Below are 22628 nucleotides of genomic sequence, written 5' to 3'. Positions count from 1 at the left end.
AAAAAAAAAAAAATATATATATATATATATATATATATATATATATATATATGTATATATATATATATATTATGTATTCATTATTTTTTATATTTTTTCCTCTTCTATTTATTACAAATTTGCTTCAATGTAGTACTAGCATACGGTAAAATTAACATATGCCCTTTAAATTCGTGTTAGGCATTAAAGGTGCACTGCATTTGAAATAAAATAAAAAGTCATGCTTTTCTATTCGAAAATGTACAAAAATTAATGAATGCATTCACATCCATACTTGCAGCCTATCGCAGTGCGCACTGTGCAGATCATGTTTGAACACTAGATGGCAGTCTAACGCTATGTCATGCAACAGGAAGTGTGTTTGTGCCTTCCCCCTGTGCTCGGCGTGGAGTGACCTTTTACAGCAGAGACACGGTGGGTGACTTGTGGGGGGTCACATGGGGCGAGTGTGTCTGTGTGGTGTGAGCTCAGGGCCTGACTGAATCATTTTAAACATAAATCAAGCCTTATTAAGATGTCTGATCACCGGGAGAGGTTTAACCCTGTCATGGTAAATATGGTGAGACATTTCGCTTGCTGTGCGTGTTAGTTCTTTATTTACAGATGGCATTGATAAAAAGACAAAGATAGGGCATTTACTTGATTCACCTGGACCACTAATTGGTGCTGCTGATATGACACACAGTTTTATAAAATTCATATTTTTTACACAGACAGCTATGAGTTGCTCTTACAGTAACCCAGAGTTACATGTTGTCACAGGGAGTCAATCAATCATGGAGTCTCCTGTGGCATTCTGGATGTGATTAATTAGTCATTATCCGCTAACAGCATGTCACCTCTGTTTAATGCTAGACAGCACTATTCATATCCTCTAACCTTTCAGGAAAACAACACTAGAATGACAAACCTAAAGGGATACTATAGTATAGGCATCAAAACAGCTTAATGCGACAGTAACCACCAGAACTACTACAGCTTAATGTAGTGGTTCTGCTGTCTGCAGCTGGTCCCTGCAGGCTTTATATATAAATTTATTTATTTTATTATTTTTATATTTATTTTATTTATTTAAAGAATATACAAATATTCAGAGCTCTTCACAGACATATATTACATTAAAACAGGATTTACATCGTACTATAGTTGTTCATGTTGAAGTAAAGGAATTTTCTAAAAAAAAAAAAATATCTCCATACATAAGTCAACTTATACACAAATTATCTTATGACAACATATTATCTTCATATACTTCATTATGTAACCCAGTTTTCAAGGCCCCTTTTATATCTAAGTAGTGTCTGAGATTAATATTGTTTTAATACCAAAAAAGAGGAAGGAAAAAAAGAAGAGAAAAACTGAAAATTCTTGATACTCAACATGAGGTCAAATCAAACCAAGAGGGCCACCATGCTATAATTATCTTATAGGTTGTTTGATTGTCCAGGGTATCCATAGTTCTGCATAGGTCATTTGGATACCAGTATTAGAAATAAAATGAAATTCCATCTTATGCTGAAATTCTATTTGTCCCATATAGAGACGTCCCGAACAGTTCGCCGTCGAACATAGCTTGTTCGCGGTCGCCGCAGCGGGCAAACATATGCGATGTTTGGTCCGCCCCCTATTCGTCATCATTGAGTAAACTTTGACCCTGTACCTCACAGTCAGCAGACACATTCCAGCCAATCAACAGCAAACCCTCCCTCCCAGACCCTCCCACCTCCATGATGAATAGGGGGCGGACCGAACATCGCATATGTAAGCCCGCCGCGGCGACCGCGAACAGGCTATGTTCGCCGGCGAACAGTTCCCGGCGAACTGTTCGGGACATCTCTAGTCCCATAATCTCCTGCCATGGTATAGGCACTGGGCATTTCCAAGCTCTTGCTATACATATTTTAATTGCAAAAAATATGTGGGTCAGGAGATCGTTTTGTCTCTTATCTTTAGAAGGGAAGTCAATATTAAAAAGAAACCATTGAGGAGTAATTTCTTTTACTTCCGGGAATAAGGAGTTTATAAGTTTAAGCTTTTTAATTTTAATATTTCTTAGACCTGTGCATTCCCACCAAACATGATATATAGATCCAACATCCACCCCACATCTCCAACATTCCACGGGATACTCAGGTGAAATTTTGTGGAGTCTTACCGGGACCATATACCTCCTATAGATTATATTAAGATGTATTTCATAAAGGGATACACTATGGATGCAACGCTTAACTAATAGTGTGGCTGGGCCATTCCGAGAGAGAGAACATTTCCCCAAGATCTTGTTCCCATTTCATAAATGGGACTATTTGGGATTCCTGTTCCATTGATTCTAACAGTTTAATGGATCTAGAGATCACTCCCTTCTTTTTATAAAATCTATAAAAGGAGTCTATATTGTGGTTATAGAGTATTGCTTTAGACATTACAAAGTTTTTAATCCTTAGGTGCTGAAAGAGATCTCTAGATGGGAGATTATATTTTACATGTAATTGTACAAATGGGACAGGCTTAGTCCTATCACATAAATCTGAAATCTTCAATATACCATGATGAATCCACAATTGAACATTTATGTCCTCTATTACAAATTGTAACAATTCCAAGAGGGCACTGTAAACTACGGTAATTTTTTACTAACAATTTTGGAGGTAATAATCATATCTATAAGGATTAGAGTATACATCAGTTATTATTATTATGATATTTATAGAGCGCCGTCAAATTCCGCAGCGCTTTACAATGGGTGGACGAACAGACAGTTTTAAAATGCCAATCCAAAAAAGAACACATTTATGTCTAGGGCTATCTTCCTGTTCTAGTATGGCCCATGATTGATTTTTGACTTCTGGATTTAGCCACAGTAATAAATGTGATAACATGCTGGCTTCATTTTAAATCCTTATTATATCCAGCCTACATATTAAAATTACAACCATATGAAGTTCCAGCTCTCTCCTTAATTATTTTCTTTCTATACTGTTAACCATTTGCATTCATCAATGCTATACCACATATAAGTTGAAATACAGGACATATGTCAACAATTGTCAAAGGTAAAGGCCATACCAAAAAGTATAACCTAAGAAAAAACTAAGTGACTAATTGGTGTATCCCTTAAACTCTCTTTGTATTAATGATAAAATACTTTCTTCGTGAAAAATATACATTTGAGAAAACATTTCTCCTCTTCCAACTTTCACAAAATCTATTAAAATTAAATCCAATATATGAAACTTATAGTTGCATTTCCATAGTGACAAAGAAAACCCTTATCCTGCGTGCTTTGTTAAGAATAATTAAGTTTACCACAAATTAGTACCGTATATACTCGAGTATAAGCCGAGTTTTTCAGCCCATTTTTTGGGCTGAAAAACCCCAACTCGGCTTATACTCGAGTCAGAGTCTGTATTATGGCAATTTGCATTGCCATAATACAGACTGGGGGAGAGGGGGGCTGGCAGAGCTGTACTTACCTGTTCTGCAGCTCCTGTCAGCTCTCTCCTCCTCCGCGCCGTCCGTTCAGCACCTCGGTCAGCTCCCAGTGTAAGTCTCGCGAGAGCCGCGGCTCTCGCGAGACTTACAGTGTGAGCTGATAGAAGGAGCTGCACGGACGGCGCAGAGGAGGAGAGAGCTGACAGGAGCTGCAGAACAGGTAAGTACAGCTCTGCCAGCCCCCCTCTCCCCCCCACTGAACCACCAGGGAAGGAGAGCCCCCCTCCCTGCCATGTATCAAGCAGGGAGGGGGGGACGAAAAATAAATAAAATAAGAAATAATAATAAAAAAAAAAATAATAATAATAAAAAAAAAATTAAAAAAAAAAGGGGGTATAAGGACCACTGTGGGAGGGGGGGGGATAAGGACCACTATGGGAGGGAAGGGGGGGATAAGGACCACTATGGGAGGGAAGGGGGGGATAAGGACCACTATGGGAGGGAGGGGGGATAAGGACCACTATCGGAGGGAGGGGGGTGGGATAAGGACCACTATGGGAGGGAGGGGGGGATAAGGACCACTATGGGAGGAAGGGAGGGGGGGGATAAGGACCACTATGGGAGGGAGGGGGATAAGGACCACTATGGGAGGGAGGGGGGGATAAGGACCACTAGGGGAGGGGAGGGGGGGAAGTAAGGACCACTAGGGGAGGGGAGGGGGGGGAAGTAAGGACCACTAGGGGAGGGGAGGGGGAAGTAAGGACCACTAGGGGAGGGGAGGGGGAAGTAAGGACCACTAGAGGAGGGGAGGGGGAAGTAAGGACCACTAGGGGAGGGGAGGGGGAAGTAAGGACCACTAGGGGAGGGGAGGGGGAAGTAAGGACCACTAGGGGAGGGGTGAGTCAGGACCACTAGGGGAGGGGGGTGAAGGAACATGGGGGTGGGGAGGTAAGGACCACTGAGGGAGGAGGAGGGGAGGTTAGGACATATGGGGGGGGGCAAATATCCTTGCACCGGCTCTGCACACACTGCATTCATACACACGCTGCACTCATACGCACACGCTGCACTCATACGCACACGCTGCACTCATACGCACACGCTGCACTCATTATACACACACTGTAAATAAATATTCAATTAATATATTTTTTTTAGGATCTAATTTTATTTAGAAATTTACCAGTAGCTGCTGCATTTCCCACCCTAGTCTTATACTCGAGTCAATAAGTTTTCCCAGTTTTTTGGGGAAAAATTAGGGGCCTCGGCTTATATTCGGGTCGGCTTATACTCGAGTATATACGGTAAATCACGTGTAAGTGAAAATAGCAAGTGTAATTAGTCAAACTCAGATCTGCAGATAGACCAACTTCATAAAACTCAATATTTTTTAAATATATAGTGCTAACCACCATTATTCCCTTCATTGAATATACCTATATCTTAATTAAATCCACTCACTAATCGTGTAGCCATTTGTTTGCCAAAAAACCCCAAAGATACCTAAATACAATTTTACAAGTGCGCGTCTCTTCACTTTTCCAACCTACATGTAGACATCAATAGGAAATAATCTTAGTAAACGTACCAGCCATATACCATAGCATAGAGCCATAATTGGTTAGGTAACAAATTATTTTCTTTATACCAGAACAGTTGTTTACTCCAATATATATAGTTGAATTTTATAATTTGTTCAATAAAAAGGATGGGCCTCCAGAATATACTATGACCCTTTTACAATAATACTAAACAGATCTCAATTAGCTACCGTATATACTCGAGTATAAGCCGAGTTTTTCAGCACATTTTTTGTGCTGAAAAACCCCAACTCGTCTTATACTCGAGTCACTGTCTGTATTATGGCAATTTACATTGCCATAATACAGACAGGGGGCTGGCAGCGAGCGCTTACCTCTCCTGCAGCTCCTGTCAGCTCCCTTCTCCTCCGCGCCGGTCCTTTCAGCACCTCGGTCAGCTCCCAGTGTAAGTCTCGCGAGAGCCGTGGGGTCATAGTGCGGCTCTCGCGAGACTTACAGTGTAAGCTGACAGAGGAGCTGCACGGACCGTCGCAGAGGAGAAGGGAGCTGACAGGAGCTGCAGGAGAGGTAAGTAAACTCTGACAGCCCCCTCCCCCTACTGAACTGCCAATGCCACTGGACCACCAGGAAAGGAGAGCCCCCCTCCCTGCCATGTATCAAACAGGGAGGGGGGATGGAAAAAAATAAAAATTATAAAATAATAATATTTAAAAAAAATAATAATAATAATAATGAAAAAAAAATAATATAACAAAAATAAAATAATAATAATAAAAAATATATAAAAAAATTCCCACCCCCCACCAAGGCTCTGCATCACACACATACACACTGCACTCATACACACACTCTGCACTCATACACACACTCTGCACTCATACACACACTCTGCACTCATACACACACTCTGCACTCATACACACACTCTGCACTCATACACACACTCTGCACTCATACACACACTCTGCACTCATTCACACACTCTGCACTCATTCACACACTGCACACACACATACACACTGCACACACTGCATTCATACATACACACTGCACTCACACACACTGCACTCACACACACTGCACTCATACACACACACACTGCATTCATTATATACACACACTGTCAATTAATATAATTTTTTTTAGGATCTAATTTTATTTAGAAATTTACCAGTAGCTGCTGCATTTCCCACCCTAGTCTTATACTCGAGTCAATAAGTTTTCCCAGTTTTTTGGGGTAAAATTAGGGGCCTCGGCTTATATTCGGGTCGGCTTATACTCGAGTATATACGGTATTCCCTTTCCTTCCCTCTCTATAAGGGCCAACTTATTCAGTATAAATTTTACTAAAGGTTCCAAGATTGAATTACTTCTTGAGCAGCGGCTGCTTCTTTAAAGAGATAATGCTGGTTTTGAAAGAATACAGTTAATGCAGTAGGAAAGTTCCATTTGTATTTAATACTATGAAATCTCAGTATAGCGGTCTGAGCCGCGAAGCTCTTTCTTGCCTGCCGAGTCGTTAAAGATAAATCTGAGTAGAGCTTGATATCTTTAAATTGTGGATCTGAAATTGGATTCTTCTGTGATGATTGCATAATCAGGTTTTTAATATAATTATTTAAGAAACATGTGTATGGTATAGGGCTATTCCAAGCTAGGGAAATAAGAAATATATGGCATAGTGCAATACTGTATATATTATAATTGGATATATGGGCAAGAGACATGCTCACTCACACTTTGACATCCCAAGGAGTGCCTTCAGAAATATACTTGGTGTGTCTTCTTTGCTTCAATTACTTGGTAAATGTGAATCTCACATAAAAAACAAAGTGCAAAAAAATAGATTGGATTACTTTGTGAGTAAAGAGTAAAAAAAGCATATATTACTTACATGAAAATAAATGAAAGCAGGTAAATCAGTCCAACGCGTTTCTTTCAAATGGAAATTCTCCCATAGACTTTTCAGGGACAATTTTTGAAAAGAAAGATCTTAGGAACTGGTCCAGCTGATCAAAATTAACCGATTCTGGGACCCCTCTCAGTTTTATGTTGCTCCTTCGAGATAGATCCTCCAGATCAACTACCTTTGCTTCAGTAAATTAATCTTCCCTTCCAATTGATTATACTTTAAGGTTAAATCTTCATTAGTCGCTTGCATTTTTTTAAAGTGTATCAGATTGCAAATGCAGTTTAGAAGATAATTGGAATAACTCCAACCGTAGAATATTAGACTTATCTTCAGAGTCCTGTTTTAGTTTAAGCTATAAAGCATCAAGTGCTTTAAGTATTTGTTGTGTAATATACTGAGAGGTTATCAAATGGGCTTCCTGGGTTAAATTTAGAGGAACATATTCTCTGTGTTCACCTAAAGATGGCCTTTTAACTAAGGAGGTATATTGAGATTTAGGTGAGTAAAAAGAGTTAATATTTTTAGTTTTCTCAGTATTTACAGATGTAATTTTCTCTCTCTCTCTTTTGGGAGACATTTTAATTGTGATTCTAAGAATTCCTTTATACCACGTTCCACCCACAAGAGAGAGGAAGAGAGAGGAAAAGAAAGATACGGTAAAACAGCAGACCCCCCCCAAAAAAAAGTTTTTATCTCCGCCTGGGAGATTAGTTTCTGGATTTTAAGCAATCGCCTTCCTATTAATCTTCATCCAGGGATTTGTAGGACTACTATAATTTTCTGAATGTACCGCAATGAGTATATATTACCACTTATCCAGAAGAGTGGATACCGCTGGGTGATCACAGCTTCCCAGCCTCCATTTCCAATGCCAAGCTGCCGCAACTTTCCGCTAGAAACTTTTACAGCAGGGTATATCGCCTATAGAGAGCGAGAGCATGACGGACAGCTAACAAATTCATCGGAGGTTATAAGTATTCCTTCAATCCTTTGCTCTTTTGCCTCTTGTCCTTTGCAGATTTACAGGTTTAAACTTCGACGACTGCTTCAACGTTCAGCGTTTAGACTTGGACACCGCTTTCAAGAGATCTCCTCCTCTGACCCATATCCTCGTTGTGACGGGAGCGTGCGTGCTCACGTGTCACGTCATCCCCCTCCCCGGAACCAGCCCGTTTGTTTTATGATGTGATTAGTCATTATCTGCTAACAGCATGTCACCTCTGTTTACTGCTAGAAATGATTATTTTTGTAATTAAGTAATTCTCATTTTATTATTCTGTGTAATCTAAATAAGAGATTATTAGAAGACTGTTGGAGTCTCAAATCACACTTCCAATTTCTTAAAGGCAAATAACCTAATATACGCATGGACTATAATCACTCTATATTAGGATACTTCATTGATATATTAAAGAAAGAGAGAAGGAGAGAGGAAAGGAAAAAACATTCTCCATACTCTCTAAAAATAAGGAAAAAGAAAAATAGCTTCTAAGAAAACTACTAAAGATAAGAAGAAAAAAGAAAGAAAGGAGGCGAATACAGAAAAAAGATTGTCTGACTTTTTCTCCCCTTTACAAAATAAATATCAAGCTCCGCAAGAGAGAATGGAAGAACCCCCAAAGAGTTTATTACCAAAACACTCCACCCAGCAAAAACAAGTAGGAGTGACGGAAGATATGCTGGTTAACTATTTAGAAAAATTTGCAAAAGATATTAGAGAAGACATAGCAACTATCAGATCAGAAATAAAACAAGATTTTACAAATATCCAGAACAAATTCGCTAAATTGGAAGAACATTCTATCAAACAGGAGATTCTATCTAATAATTAACAGGAGACAAATTCCTTGCTGAAAGAGAAAATAAGTCTGCTTGAATCCAAAATTAACGATACAGAAGATCGCTCTAGAAGATCTAATATCAGAATACGCAACATACCAGACGAAATTGCAACCAATTAGCTGCAGATATATTTGCAAGATTTTTTCAACAAGTTGTTACCTAATAGAGATAAACATGAATACTTAATGGAGCGTTTTTATTGACTACCTAGACTGCAAAGTATCCCAGAGAATGTTCCACAAGATGTCATTATAAAATTTCATAATTTCCAGACAAAAAATTGATATTTTGGCATCAATGATGTCTAAACCCTCATTAGAGGACAATTTCAAAAATCTTCTTATATTCCAAGATCTTTCCTATACCACGAGGACATGGAGAAGAGGATTTGCGACCACTTTAAGCTTGCTGAGGAAAAACAACATTAAGTATAGATGGACATATCCCCATATGACTGATTCCCTGGAAAAACTGCTAAACTGAGTAAAAGGGACACTCCAGGAACCCAGACCACTTCTGCTCATTGGAGTGGTCTGGGTGCCAACTCCCACTACTCCTAACCCTGCAAGTGTAATTATTGCAGTTTTTTATAAACTGCAATAATTACCTTGCAGGGTTAACTCCACCTCTAGTGGCTGTCTATTAGACGGCCACTAGAAGGAACTTCCTGCTCTATAGCACAGGAAGGAGGACCTCCAGCATCACTCAAACCCCCATAGGAAAGCATTGAATGCTTTCCTATGGGGAGACGTAATGCGCATGCGCGGCATTGCCACGCATGCGCATTAGGTCTCCTCGGCCGGTGGGCGGGATCAGTCTCACCCACCGGCCGACGGAAGAACAGGGAGGAGCGTCGCGGAGGAGGAGACAGCGGCGAGGGACATCGCCGCTGCCTCAGGTAAGTGACTGAAGGGGTTTTCACCCCTTCAGTAACCGGGGATTGGTGAGGGAGAGGGACCCTCCAGTGCCAGGAAAACTGATCGTTTTCCTGGCACTGGAGTTTCCCTTTAAAGACTGTAACATCACATAATGCATCCTGTTGAATGCTTCCAGGAGATATAGATAGTAGTATTGATAAATATAAAGTAATAACCTGTAGCTAAGTAAATGTCCACTGAGATTCTGCAATACAGTATTAAAAGAAAAAATAAATCAAATACAAAACAAAACCCACCTTGTACGGTAAACCTCCTATCTCGAAAAAAGTATTGTACAAAGTCTCACAAGGCTGGTATTAAAATAAAAAGGAGCTTTATTAAATATGGCTCTATAAATAAACAAAAGTCAGCCCCTGTGAGAACAATTGATTGCTGCGAGGAAAGAGAGGCTATGTAGTCAGTCAGTATACATAGCACCAAATCAGTAGAGATAATAATGTCAGCCTGTATTAGGCATGAAGGGCTATTTAAATGAGTCAAATAAACCCTGTTGGGTGGTCAAATAGGTATATACAATATAGTAGATAGGAGAAAGATGAAAATCTTAAGGGGAATGTATCTTAAGGGGAATCCTGAATGCGTGATAATATTACATCCTTGATTACATACCCATATAAATATAGTGAGCTCCCACCGTGTGGTTATAATGGATGGAATAAATATCAAATGCTACCTGGATTAAATAAGAGTGAAAAAAAAAATAAATAAAAATGGAAGCAACCATAACTACTATTTACAATAGTTACAGCGTTATAGGATGGTACTGGTAAGACAATTTAATCTGAGATAAACAATGTATATGAGAAACCTTCATTGAGGCCCATTAGTGACAGTGTTTTCAGCTTATAAATCCAAAGGCTCTCTCTTTGGAGAAGCTTCTTATCAAGGTCATCCTTTGTAGGACCATGTGACACTTTTTCGATGCCACAGAAGCGAAGTCCATCTGATGAACCGCCATGGCAAAGTTTAAGATGCTTTGAAATTGCAGTGTCTACTAGTCTCCTTGGGTTAACTGAATTGACGTGTTTGCTGATCCTGAGTTTGAAGGCACAAATAGTTGTTCCCATGTACAATTTATTACATAAGAAAGTCAGGAGGTATACTAATCCGACTGATTGACAGTTGAAAAAGTTTTTGGTGGTGAATTCATGGGTGTTAGTTGAGTCAAAGAATGTCTCAGATGATCTCCTTATAAATTTACATGCTTTGCACCTGCCACATTGGTAGGTACCTACTGTGGAATGTTTAAGCCATGTTGATTTGGTAGTATTAACCCCTCAAGGACAGAGCTTCAGAAGCTTGTCTTTCACTTAATGACAACGGCATTTTTTGCATTTTTTGCTATTTGTGTTCAACTGCAATTTGCTTTTTACTTATTCATTGCACCGACACATATTATATACCGTTTTTTAAAGGACAGAAATGGCTTTAATTTGATGTAACACATATATATATAAATGCTTATTTATTATTAAAAAAATACAGAAATATGCAAAAAAATGAATTTTTGTGTGTTTTTTTTACAGTTTTTGCAATAATAATGTGTACATAATTAGTGCAGGTTAAGGAAAGTAATTAAAAATAAATTCATTTATTTGTTCTGAATTACAGAATATATAATGTGTCTGGGATTTTCAGTTTTTTTTGGTAGTTACAGGTCACAAAGCACAAGGAGTAAAATAAACTTTTTATGTGGAGCGATTTTAGAATTTGGTATGTTTGTCTTGTAAGCCTAATAGCCATAAAAGAAAACAAAATTGCCACACAAAAGTATATATTTATATAAAGCAGACACCACAGGCTATTTACCTAAGGTTGTTTTGACACTTTCTACGTAGCCATTTTACCGCCAACCTCTGCTAAATATTGGAGTAAAATTGTGTTTTTTGGGGGTTTTCGCACACAAACTTATAACAAAGAACTTCTCATGTGTATTTTGTAAAGTTGGTGTGTGCTATTCCTGTACAAAGTTTTATTATGTGTTCAGTTACTTCTGCTGAGTACAACGGTACCCCCATTGTATGTCTTTGGCACTATTTCGTGAAGCTACAGTGCCATATAGGAGACCTGTCCTTTTCAGTATTCACAGTAGAATTTTGAGAGACGGATTTAATGAGCCTATGCTTCCATTTGGGGTATTATAACAGTTTGACTGTTCAAAAAAACCCCACAAAGGCCTACCATTTGTAAAAGTAGACACCCCAGGGTATGTCATAAGGTGCATATTGTGCCTTAACATGCCCCTATTTTTTTACCATTACATGCCAAAGTATGTGGTAAAAAATAATTTTGTGCATTTTTTACATACGGATTGCATTTTTGCTGGGCATTTTGTATATTTCATATGTGCCCAGAGGCGGCTCTCTAATTAGGCGATTTAGGCGGCCGCCTAAGGCCTCGCGCTTATGGGGGCCTCGCGGCCGCCTAAATCGCCTTAGGGCAGTGTGACAGGTCGGGTCCTCGGTCAGAGACCGAGGACCCGAAACAGGAGGGTGCCCGGCGGCTTGCCCTTAATGCCGCCGGGTGCGAGGCCCCTCCTATGCCTGCCCGGGAGAGCCAGCCTGTCTGCAGCTCCGCCGAGCGCAGAGCTGCAGACTGAGTGGCTCTCGCGATCTCAGCCAATCAGAGCGTTGCCACGGGTTACCACGGCAACGCTCTGACTGGCTGAGATCGCGAGACTAAACTTACCACGTGGTCTGCAGCTCTGCACCCGGCGGAGCTGCAGACCGTAAAGGGAGCCCACCGGACCACCAGGGAAACAGCCTGGCCGCCCACTGGACCACCAGGGATCCTAAGGTATGCCTCCGCTCCCCACCCTGCCCTCCTACCACCCTCTGTCCCAGCCACCACACCACCACCCCAGCCACCCCACCACCATTGCCCCAGCCACCCCACCACCACTGCCCCAGCCACCCCACCACCACTGCCCCAGCCACCCCACCACCATTGCCCCAGCCACCCTCTGCCCCAGCAAGCCCACCACCACTGCCACCCCACCACCACTGCCCCAGCCACCCACTGCCCCAGCCACCCCACCACCACTGCCCCAGCCACCCCACCACCACTGCCCCAGCCACCCTCTGCCCCAGCCACCCCACCACCAATGACCCAGCCACCCCATCACCACTGCCCCAGCCACCCCACCACCACTGCCCCAGCCACCCTCTGCCCCAGCCAGCCCACCACCACTGCCACCCCACCACCACTGTCCCAGCCACCCTCTGCCCCAGCCACCCCACCACCACTGCCCCAGCCACCCCGCCACCCTCTGCCCCAGCCACCCCACCACCCTCTGCCCCAGCCACCCCACCACCCTCTGCCCCAGCCACCCTCAGCCACCCTACCACCACTGCCCCAGCCACCCCACCACTACCCTGTCACTGTCCTCCTACCACCCCCTGCCCTGTCATAGTCCCACCTACTGCCCCAGCCACCCTCTGCCCTCTTACCACCCCAGCCCCCCACCACCCTCTGCCCCAGCCACCCCAGCCACCCACTGCCCCAGCCACCCACTGCCCCAGCCACCCCACCACCACTGCCCCAGCCACCCTACCACCACTGCCCCAGCCACCCTCTGCCCTCCTACTACCCTGTCACTGTCCTCCTAGCACCCCCTGCCCTGTCATAGCCCCCCTACCATCCCAGCCACCCTCTGTCCTCCTACCAACCCCTGGCCCAGCCACCCTCTGCCCTCTTACCACCCCCTGCCCCAGCCACCCTACCACCCTCTGCCGTCCTACTATCCTATGCCCCCTACCATCCCCTGCCCTGTCACAGCCACCATACCAACCTCTGCTCCCTACTACCTGTACCCTGTCACTGCCCTCCTACCACCCCCTGCCCAAGCCACCCTCTGCCCTCCTACCTCCCCACTACCCTGTCACTGTCCTCCTACCACCCTCTGCCCCAGCCACCCTCTGCCCTCCTACCACCCCACTACCCTGTCACTGTACTCCTACCACCCTCTGCCCTCCTACCATCCTATGCCCCCTACCATCCCCTGCCCTGTCACAGCCACCCTACCACCTTCTGCTCCCTACCACCCTGTACCCTGTCACTGCCTTCCTGCAACCCCCTGTCACAGCCACCCTACCACCCCGTACCCTGTCACTGCCGTCCTACCACCCCGTGCTTTGTCATAACCCCCCTGCCCCAGGGGAACCCTACCACCCTCTGCCCCAGCCACCCTCTGCCCTCCTACTGTCCTCCTACCACCTCACTACCTTGTCACAGCCCCCCTACCACCACCTGCCCCACCACCCCCTGCTCCAGCCCCCCCCACTACCCCTTGTCCTGTCAAAGTCTCCTACCCTCTCACAGCTCCTCTACCCTGTCACCCCACACCCACCCAATCACAGCCTTCCCACACACACGCACTGTCACAACTTTCCACCGCACACCTTGTCATTCCCCAACCGGACCCTATCATTACCACACACACTGACATCCCCTTCACATACACTATCACCATTCCCAAACAGTTCAGACCCCACACACTGCCGCCCCCTACACCCAGCCAAACTTACATAACCCCTCCTAATCCTGTCACTCTCACCCACTGCAACCATACAATACTCCTTGCTTTGCCACACCTACCCTATTGCATTAACCCCCCCATCAACCCTGTCAGACTCACCTTCTCTTGCACTGTCACACTCACCCCCCGACCCTGTCACTCATCCTCTATCAGTCTGTCCCACTCACCCCCTTCACCCTATTACATAAACCCTTACAATCCTGTACTCCAACTGTGCAACACTCACCCCAAACCCTGTCACACATAGGTAGACAATGCCAGATACACTCATATATACATATTCCGGCACTTATGTATACACGACTGCAAGGCTATGTAACCATACCCCTCAGTCATGTATAAACGATTGGCATAATTGCTAATTAAATTTGTTTATTGCAAATTAAGTTAGTTTGCATATTATGCCATAACTACAGTCAGAGAGATCATAATGCGGCGGCACAGGGAGCCGCTACACTGCAAGCCTCTGAACGATGAATACAGAGACTAGCTCTCTGTATCCAGCGCTGCAAGCTCGTCCTTAAATACACAGCTCCTTATACACACAATGCAACCCCTATTTTTAACTTTAGGTGTTAGTGGGGGCCTCAAGTTTGAGTTTCGCCTAAGGCCTCACAAAGTCTAGAGCCGCCACTGTATGTGCCACTAAGCTCAAACCCCCCAAATTATGCTCAGCTAAGTCTTCTGAGTAAAAGGACACCCCCATTGTATGTCTATGGCACTATTTCGTGAAGCTACAGTGCCATATAGGAGACCAAGCCATATCAGTTTTTACCGAACTTTGAATTTTGACGCCGGGCCTAAGTGCAATTTCCAAGCATCTTCGCAGGTTTTAAATTCAAACTACCCCACAAAGGCCTACCATTTCTTAAAGTAGACACCCCAGGGTATTTCAAAAGGCATATTTTGAACCTTAGCGTGGGATCATTTTTCCGCTAGTGTGTACCAGGTGTAGTGGTAATAAGCGTTTTTTTCTGCCTTTTTGACACACAAAGTGAGTTTGCACAGTATATTTTGCAAACCATATGTGTACTACCACTGTATAATACTTCATATGTTGCTCAGCTATGTCTGCTGAGTACAAAAACACCCCCGTATGTACCTTTGCCAGGTATATGTGGACATCGGAGGGACACATTTGGGACACAGCCATTCCATTTTTTTTTCCAACTTTCAATTTTTACGCTGTGCCCATGTCCCATTTTAGAGTATTTTACCAGGCTATATAATCCAAATACCCCATAAAGCCATACCATTTCTTAAAGAAGACATCCCAGGGTATTTCAAAAGGCATATTTTGAACCTTAGCGTGGGATCATTTTTCCGCTAGCTTGTACCAGGTGTAGTGGTAATAAGCGTTTTTTCTGCCTTTTTGACACACAAAGTGAGTTTGCACAGTATATTTTGCAAACCTTATGTGTACTACCACTGTATAATACTTCATATGTTGCTCAGCTATGTCTGCTGAGTACAAAAATACCCCCGTATGTACCTTTGCCAGGTATATGTGGACATCGGAGGGGCACATTTGGGACACAGCCATTCCATTTTTTTTCCAAACTTTACATTTTTACGCTGTGCCCATGTCCCATTTTAGAGTATTTTACCAGGCTATATAAACCAAATACCCCATAAAGCCATACCATTTCTTAAAGAAGACATCCCAGGGTATTTTAAAAGGCATATTTTGAACCTTAGCGTGGGATCATTTTTCCGCTAGCTTGTACCAGGTGTAGTGGTAATGAGCGTTATTAAATGTATTTTTTTACTTTTTAAACCTTTTTTACTTTTTAAAACTATTTTTTAAACTTTTGTTTTGCTTATTAATTTTTTTAAAGTTTCCTAAACTTTCGTAAAACTTTTTTTTACAGATTTAACATTTTTCTAAGTTTTTTTTTTTACGTTAACCCCTAACTAGCAGTAAGCAGCACTAACAGTAAATTCCCCATTTTCCCATAACTCCCACCCACCCTAGCTAGCAAAATATTTAATTATACAATATTTAAATTAGTTAATTAAATAAATTTAACCCCTGAGGGTTAAAAAATAAATAAAAGTTAATCGTCAGGGGTTAAAAAAAAATTAGATCACAGTATAATACTGTGATCTGTATTTTGATCACTGTAGGCAGTGATCGACTGGCAGGGAAGGGGTTAATTTTTATTTGGACTGGGTAAAGGGTTTATTTTTTTACATTTTTTACTTAAACGTTATTCAAACTTTTTTTTAACTTAATTTTTTAACTTTTTAAAGCTTATTTTTAAACTTTTTTTAACGTTAACCCCTAGTTAGCCTAATACTAAATCCCCCAATTCCCCACTAACTTCCACCCTCCCCAGCTAGCTAAATTTATAACTTTAAAATTTTTTAATTAATTACTAAAATAAATTTAACCCCTGAGGGTTAAAAAAAAAATAATTAACCCTCAAGGGTTAAAAAAAAAAATCAGATCATAGTAAAATGTAATCCCTGCCAATTGATCACTGTAGTCAGTGATCAATTGGCAGGGAAGGGGTTAATTTTATATTAAAATGGGTAAAGGGGGGGTAAAGGGGGGTGGGATTTTAATTTAACTTTATTGTTTTGTCACCAGGGGGCAGGATCACTGAAGATCCGGCTCCCTGCACTTCACACAGAACCAGGAAGTGCAGGGAGGCGGAGGTGAGTATAGAGAGCACATGTGCCCGCTCTGGCATGCTGTCAGAGCGGGCACATGTACTCTGACAGCCCGATCCGGTGCTCCCGGTCTGCCTCTAATGCAGAGGCAGACCGGAGCACCATTAACCCCACGATCGCCGCGAATGCGGCGATCTGGGGTTAATTTTAACGGGTGACGGACAAGGTCCGTCACTCGTCGTTAAGGCAATCCCCAGAGTGACGGACCTCGTCCGTCACTCGTCATTAAGGGGTTAAGAAAACTAGGGACCAGGATATCCTTCAGGTTCCTCCCACGTCTCGCTGTTAACGAGACATGCATAGTGATTGCCTTATGTAAATTTTTGCCTTGATGCAGTAAGGGCCAAAACCTCTCCAGGATCTTAATAATTGAATGCCAGCCAGCGTCAAAGTTACCAATGCATCTAATAGTATCCAAAGGGGTTTTGTCTAGTAGATCATCAGTGAGAAGGTCTTTGTGGTCAGTTAGGAGAGTACGTTTATACGCAGCTTTAAGGCACCTATTCGGATATCCCTTCTTTATGAACTGGGCCCTCAGCGTCATTGTTTTCTGTTTGAATTCATCAAAAGTAGAACAATTACATCTAAGGCGCAAGTATTGTCCCACTGGGATACCTTTCTTGAGGGCGGGGGGATGATCACTATCCCAATTCAGAAGACTGTTGGTAGAAGTGGGTTTCCGAAAGAGTGTGGTTAATAGGTGTCCCCCAGTGTCAATTGTAATTGTGATGTCTAGGAAATTGATATTTCAGAGGTGAATCTTAGATTGAAGTTGTTATGGTTAAGTGTGTTCACAAATTCATTAAATAAAGCCACGGTGTCCGTCCAGACTATCAGGATATCTGCAATAAATATTTTACAAAGTATTGTGTTAAGTATATCACTCAAGTCTGGTATCAAACACCGCAGTCTGTTCCCACAAACCCAGCTGGAGGTTGGCATATGAGGGGGCACAAGCCGTTCCCATAGCTGTCCCTCTCACCTGGTGGTAATACTTCCCCTGAAATAGGAATTAATTATGTGTGAGAATAAAACCCATCAATTCCTGTACAAACACATTATGCCTTGCAAAAGCTGCTGGACGTGTGTCCTGAGAGGCTTTCAAGTGATCCAGACCCATGGTATGTGGGATGGAACTGTAGAGGCCCTCTACATCAAGGCTACATTAATTTGCATTGTTGGGAATTTTTATACCATCTAGAACATTTAATGTTTGTTTGGTGTCTCTAAGATACGATGGGAGTTTTGTTACAATCTCTCTCAGGATCTGATCAACATATATGCTGATATTTTGAGTTAAATTGGAATTGCCCGAAACAATTGGTCTACCAGTTAGTGTAGGTGTTTTTTTTTTATTTTTTGCACTTTTGGTAGTGCATAAAAGATGGCAATCTTAGGGTTTTTTATATACATGAAGTTAAATTATTCCTTAGAGATAAGTGATGAGACAAGAGCCTCTTCCAGGATAGATTAATTCAAGTAGGTATTTACTAGTGGGGTCTCCACTTAGTACTTCGTATGTATTACTGTCTTCAATAAGCCGTTTAGCTATCACTACATAATCAGTCCTATTCATCATGACAATATTGCCCCCTTTATCAGAAGATTTGATAATTATGTTATCCATCTCTTTTAGTTGTTTAAGAGACGTTTGTTCTCTAGGGGTCATGTTGTCATATACTTGGAGTGGCAGATGCTTTTTATAGATTTATTTTAATTTCGCTACATGTCAATTCCACAAACAGATCTATGTATTTGAATTCTGCGAGGTGCGGAGTGAATTCAATTTTTTACTCAAGTTGTGTGTATGGGGGATGTTTTTATTTAAGAAGATCATTACTAGTAAGGAATTTAACCAGAGTGTCCAGCAAGTCAATATCAGAGGACTGCAAACCCAAGGTCTTGGCTCTTTTTTCCTCGCTAATACGATGGAACTTATGGAAGGCAAGTTTCCTTGCAAAAAGGTGTTTGTCCTTCGTCCAGCTAAACTTGTCAAATTCAGACACTGGAACGAAGGACAGACCCCTCTGCAAGACCTGTATTTCAGATACTGTAAGGGTATGGGAAGCGAGATTAATGACTTGGTTATGATTACTGTCCAGTATCTACTCCGTCTATGTTTTTGTGGTCTTGATTGGCTCTGTGTACGGGAGGGCACACTGTCCTCCATATTCGGATAGCATAAAAAAAAGAGACTACCGTTTTAAGTATACTTCTGGTATTTCGTTCAAAGGGGACCGATGTTCCCTCCCTATTATAGTCTGATTCCGAGCCACTCGTCTCATATTCAGAGGTGGAGAGCGGTTCCGAAAAACATTTCCTAACTCTATTCCTTTTGTAGACGTTGCCATTTTTAAAGTCTTTGTAGTCTCTGATAAATTTTGATTGTTTTCGTGTCTTAATGCCATGCTTTAACGTATCTAAATTATTGTTTAGTTTCTAAAGCTTCAAAGTTTGAATCATTCTTGAATTTTTCTATCTGGTTGATCTACTCGTCAACTTCTTATTTACTTTTTTCATTATTGACTTTTTCTAGTCTTTTGGTTTTGAATTTACAGTGAATCTCCATCAATCTTTTTGAACAATTCCCCACTGCCTCCTCCCACTCTTTAATGAACTCCTCTTCCTCTATATGTGTGGCTGGGGTATTCTGGACCCTAAGGCCTCTAGGTATTAACTCTTTTTTTAAGGTAATTTGCCAATGAAACTATCTCCCACATGGTTTTAATTTGTTGCCGAAAAAGATACCGGTAAGTTAGGTGATAAAATGCTGTGGAAATGTCTGCATTGGAAGAGATGCCACTAAACTCTTGGTCTGAGAATACTAGATCTGGGTCAGTGCACCAGATATCTCTTAGGTTTATCAAATAGTAAGCTAGCCATAATTATTGTTTGGTGCTGAAGGTATTGAAACGCCCCCAAAAAGAAGTATAGAGATAGGATACCAAAGAGAAACAACTTTAGACACAATCCTAAGTGAAATGTGCCCAAGTGTTCCCAATGCTCCCAGGCACCAAAGAGAGACTACAGGGGTCTCTAAGGGCATAACCCTAGATAATCAAGAAAGGCAAAATAGAGCATGTAGGTTCACCACAAGGGAACCTACAATGCTTCCTGGAGATATAGATAGTAGTATTGTGAAATATAAATAAAAAGTAATTAACCTGTAGCGAAGTGTCCACTGAGATTCTGCAATACAGTATTAAAAGAAAAAATAAATAAAATACAATACAAAAAACATCTTGTACGGTAAACCTCCTATATCGAAAAAAAATTATTGTACACAGTCTCACAAGGCTGGTATCAAAATAAAAAGGAGCTTTTCCCTTTAAGGGGATCAGTAACATTAAATTAACTTTTCCAAACCATAACCACTACAGTGCACTACTGCCCTGGCACCCCCCACTGTTATTAGTAAAAACATTTGCTAACAGTTTGACAGCGCCGAAATCCAGTCATCTTCTCCATGAGAGCCAGAAACTCTCTGCATTGAGCTGGCGCTGACCAGCATGGGTTTCTGGGTCTCTTAATGGAGGAAGAAACTGGCATCTGATAGGCCCTAGGTAAGTTGTCAAACCATTTAACTGCTTACACTGGGGGTGCAGGTTCATGGTCTATTCCATATATATATACCGGAGCGTAAGATAGGAATCAACGCCGAAACCCATATGGGGAACTCAACTCGTTATCCATTGTTTATTGGCAAAGTTTAGCTTTCAGTTAATTTCAGGCCATCAGTTTTGTTAACTTTAGCATGTATACTAAGGCAATATGCCATTACAAATACGACAACCCTCAACCAGAGGGAATATTTACCAGTGACATATCTCCCCCTCTATACATGACATCACAAGATACGATCGCTGTCAACCAATTTTATACATGCACTTAGTCTCCAGTTTAGCTCTCGATCACCAACAACTCTGCTCTCACACTGGCTGTGGTGAACAGTGAACCCGAACACCATCCGCCGGACTGCAACGGGCTGACCCACGGCATCATAACAAGCCAGCTGATTGCCTAGCCTCAACCTGACCACCCCTCACAAGCATATGGCTAGTAATTGTTATCACTTAGTCTGAACTACCCCCCCCCCCCCCCAACTCATAATGGGAACGGTTCCAGCGATCATACCTTGGTCAGTTTGGTTCGTTAAGCTCTTTTTTTACTCTTTTTTTTTTTTTTTTTTTAATAGGCACAGCTGTCTTAGCACTCACCTTGCAAACACTTCTCATATCTAGGTCGCCTGTAGCACAGGTGAACGGTCGTGGTGGAATAGCCACAGAAGGTACAACTGATAGTGTACCCTGCTCCTATGTGGTTTACTGACCACTATGATGTAAGAAGCCTAGCCACTACACCCTTCAACATCTGAACCTCCTCCTTGCTATTGCTGTTGGGGCATTGCAAGAAAGTCTGTTAATTCTTTGCACCACAAAAATAAAGAATTTAAACAAAGAATGAATGGGCCAGTTACAACTTGTACTGTATATTTTCATTTACAAGTTTAACCATGAAAAAAACTGGCTTTATCTCATTACTCGAAGGTTAGCTCATATACTTTGACATTATTAACCCGTACTCCGCAAGGAGGGATAACTAGCGGCTACATGTTTACTTTTTCATTTTCCTAAGAATGCCTGAAATGTCTGTGATTAATATTAAGTGATAGCTTTCATTTTATAGATTCACATATTGTATTGGGATGAATTTAATTTTACCGAAAGAAATAATTGATTATTGGTGTCTGTGAAATAATAAAAATCCTGTAAAGGAAGACTTGATGTATTTGACATGGTCGTGCTCTTACTTGGCTAGAACAGTACGTCTTACAGCTAGGTGTCCTTTAGAGAGCTGAAGACTTCAATCAATCAATGAAAAGGCCTTACTTGTTATAAAAATCGGGAGATAGAGCTTTCGAGATTTTTTTTACCGTATTTTCGATTCACAGAATACATTTCTTTCTAGTACAATTTCTGAAAATCTTACATCCGCAGAGTACTTCCTCATCTTCTGAATCTCACAGCATTCTTCCTGGAGTGTTTGCTTTACTTACACAATGCTCTCTCTTGAGGTAATGCTATGTTCTTCTTCCAGATGTTGTTCTTTTATCCTGAGGATACTCACTTCTGAGCTCCTGCGCATGCTCAACAGTACAACACTGAGTTCTATGGACAAGATCTTGGGCTGCTCCAAAGATCAATTTTCTAGCAACAGCTGTGGGAATCGACAGAATTTGATGGTGGAAGCTCCTTTTGTTAAGTTAGACTTTGCCCATAAAACAATGTAGTCCTTACTTTGTCTTATGATACCTTACAATGACATTCTAACACAGTGAACATGCGCATTTCATGTTGAAATGCCCCTAAAGTGACAAGATGTTACATAGCCTCTTTGTTTGTTATCCAACCTTAATGAGTTTAAAAAAACAAACCTTAAAAATGGCACAGAAGTCATCTTAAAGGGATACTGTAGTGCCAGGAAAGCAAAGCTATTATCCCACTACCAATCCCTCTGCCCCCACCCCCTCCTCCCCGGTTAATAAAGGGTTAAAAATCCTTTATTTACTTACCTTATCCCAGTGCCGATGTCCCTCGGTGCTGGGTTGAAGCTCCACCCCCTCCTCTGTCCCGTGACGAACGCGGTCTAATGCACATGCGCGGCAAATCTGATGCTGGAGGTCTTTATGCAGAGTGTGAGGATGTCCAGCGTCAGATAACAGACCAAAAGTCTGTTACGATTCCGGAAGC

At 41.9% G+C, this 22628-nt stretch overlaps 1 protein-coding gene across 1 annotated transcript in view; it reads left to right on the top strand.

Moving 5' to 3' along the window:
• The first annotated feature begins 495 nt into the window (after positions 1 to 495).
• The window catches only part of C5H5orf63 (chromosome 5 C5orf63 homolog), a 62047-nt gene continuing 39914 nt past the window's right edge, over positions 496 to 22628 (top strand). The window contains exon 1 of the mRNA XM_063456951.1: positions 496 to 550. Coding sequence (XP_063313021.1) covers positions 515 to 550 — 36 coding nt within the window. The 5' untranslated portion in view covers positions 496 to 514. The remainder of the gene's footprint in view (positions 551 to 22628) is intronic.

Source organism: Pelobates fuscus, chromosome 5 (genome assembly GCF_036172605.1).
Source record: "Pelobates fuscus isolate aPelFus1 chromosome 5, aPelFus1.pri, whole genome shotgun sequence".
Taxonomy (NCBI): domain Eukaryota; kingdom Metazoa; phylum Chordata; class Amphibia; order Anura; family Pelobatidae; genus Pelobates; species Pelobates fuscus.
The sequence above is the reverse complement of the archived record's forward strand: the minus strand, read 5'-3'. Positions and strand labels throughout refer to the sequence as shown.